Source organism: Triticum urartu, unplaced genomic scaffold (genome assembly GCF_003073215.2).
Source record: "Triticum urartu cultivar G1812 unplaced genomic scaffold, Tu2.1 TuUngrouped_contig_5595, whole genome shotgun sequence".
In the NCBI taxonomy this organism is placed as follows: Eukaryota; Viridiplantae; Streptophyta; class Magnoliopsida; order Poales; family Poaceae; genus Triticum; species Triticum urartu.
This window is the reverse complement of record NW_024116282.1, coordinates 1-1095: the sequence shown is the minus strand read 5'-3', so window position 1 is coordinate 1095 and position 1095 is coordinate 1. Positions and strand designations below refer to the sequence as shown.

The following is a 1095-nucleotide window of genomic DNA, read 5'->3' as shown; positions in this document are numbered from 1 at the left end:
GCATATATATCGATCGGGTAGCATCTCCTCTACGGCTAGGAGCACTTTTCTTATCACAAGATGATGATAAATCCTGTTCGTACAACACATGCCATCGTGAGAGAATTGAGGATGGAAACGATTCCATTTGATTTTTCTTTGCTCGTGTGGTCAAAATAGGAAGCTGACACTCACTTGCTGATCATTCTCGCGCTACATATCTCATATATATATAGCTAGCTAGCCGCAGCAAGCAAACCAGCCAGCACACTCGTAGCAACTGTAAACTAGCTAGTCCAATCGAGCTAGCTGAGCCATGGTGTCCGGCGATGGCGGCCGAGTGCCGTCGACGCAATTCGCGAAGCACGTGGTGGGCGGGCGGTGGTTCATGTTCTTCGCGTCGATCCTCATCATGGCGGCCGCGGGCGGCACCTACATCTTCGCCATCTACTCCAAGGCCATCAAGTCGTCGCTGGGGTACGACCAGCAGACGCTTAACACGCTCAGCTTCTTCAAGGACGTGGGCGCCAACGTCGGCATCCTCCCAGGCCTCATCAACGAGGTCACCCCGCCCTGGGTCGTCCTCGCCTGCGGCGCCGCCATGAACCTCGTCGGCTACCTCATGATCTACCTCTCCATCACCGGCCGCACCGCGCGCCCGCCCGTCTGGCTCATGTGCCTCTACATCGCCGTCGGCGCCAACTCCCAGTCCTTCGCCAACACCGGCGCGCTCGTCACCGCCGTCAAGAACTTCCCCGAGGACCGCGGCGTCGTGCTGGGGCTCCTCAAGGGCTTCGTCGGACTCAGCGGCGCCATCTTCACGCAGCTCTACCGCGCCATCTACGGCACCGACAACGACGGCGCCGACCTCGTGCTGCTCATGGCCTGGCTCCCCGCCGCCATCTCTCTGGTCTTCATCCCCACCATCCGCATCATGCCGCGGGACACCCCGGCCGCCGCCAGCAGCACCCGGGAGCGCAAGGCCTTCTTCTACTTCCTCTACGCCTCCATCGTGCTCGCCGTCTACCTCCTCGTCATGAACGTGGTGGAGCTGGAGGTGCTCAAGTTCCCCAGGACCGCCTACTACGTCACCGCCACCGTGCTCCTCCTGCTCAT

General features: G+C 60.2%; 1 protein-coding gene across 1 annotated transcript; it reads left to right on the top strand.

Annotated features, from left to right (window-relative positions):
• Positions 1-220: 220 nt before the first annotated feature.
• Positions 221-1089, top strand: LOC125529431 (uncharacterized membrane protein YMR155W-like; the record flags this gene model as incomplete). Its single annotated transcript, XM_048693841.1, has 1 exon — positions 221-1089. A coding segment is annotated over exon 1 (794 nt), but the record flags the coding sequence as incomplete, so codon positions are not given.
• Positions 1090-1095: the final 6 nt, after the last annotated feature.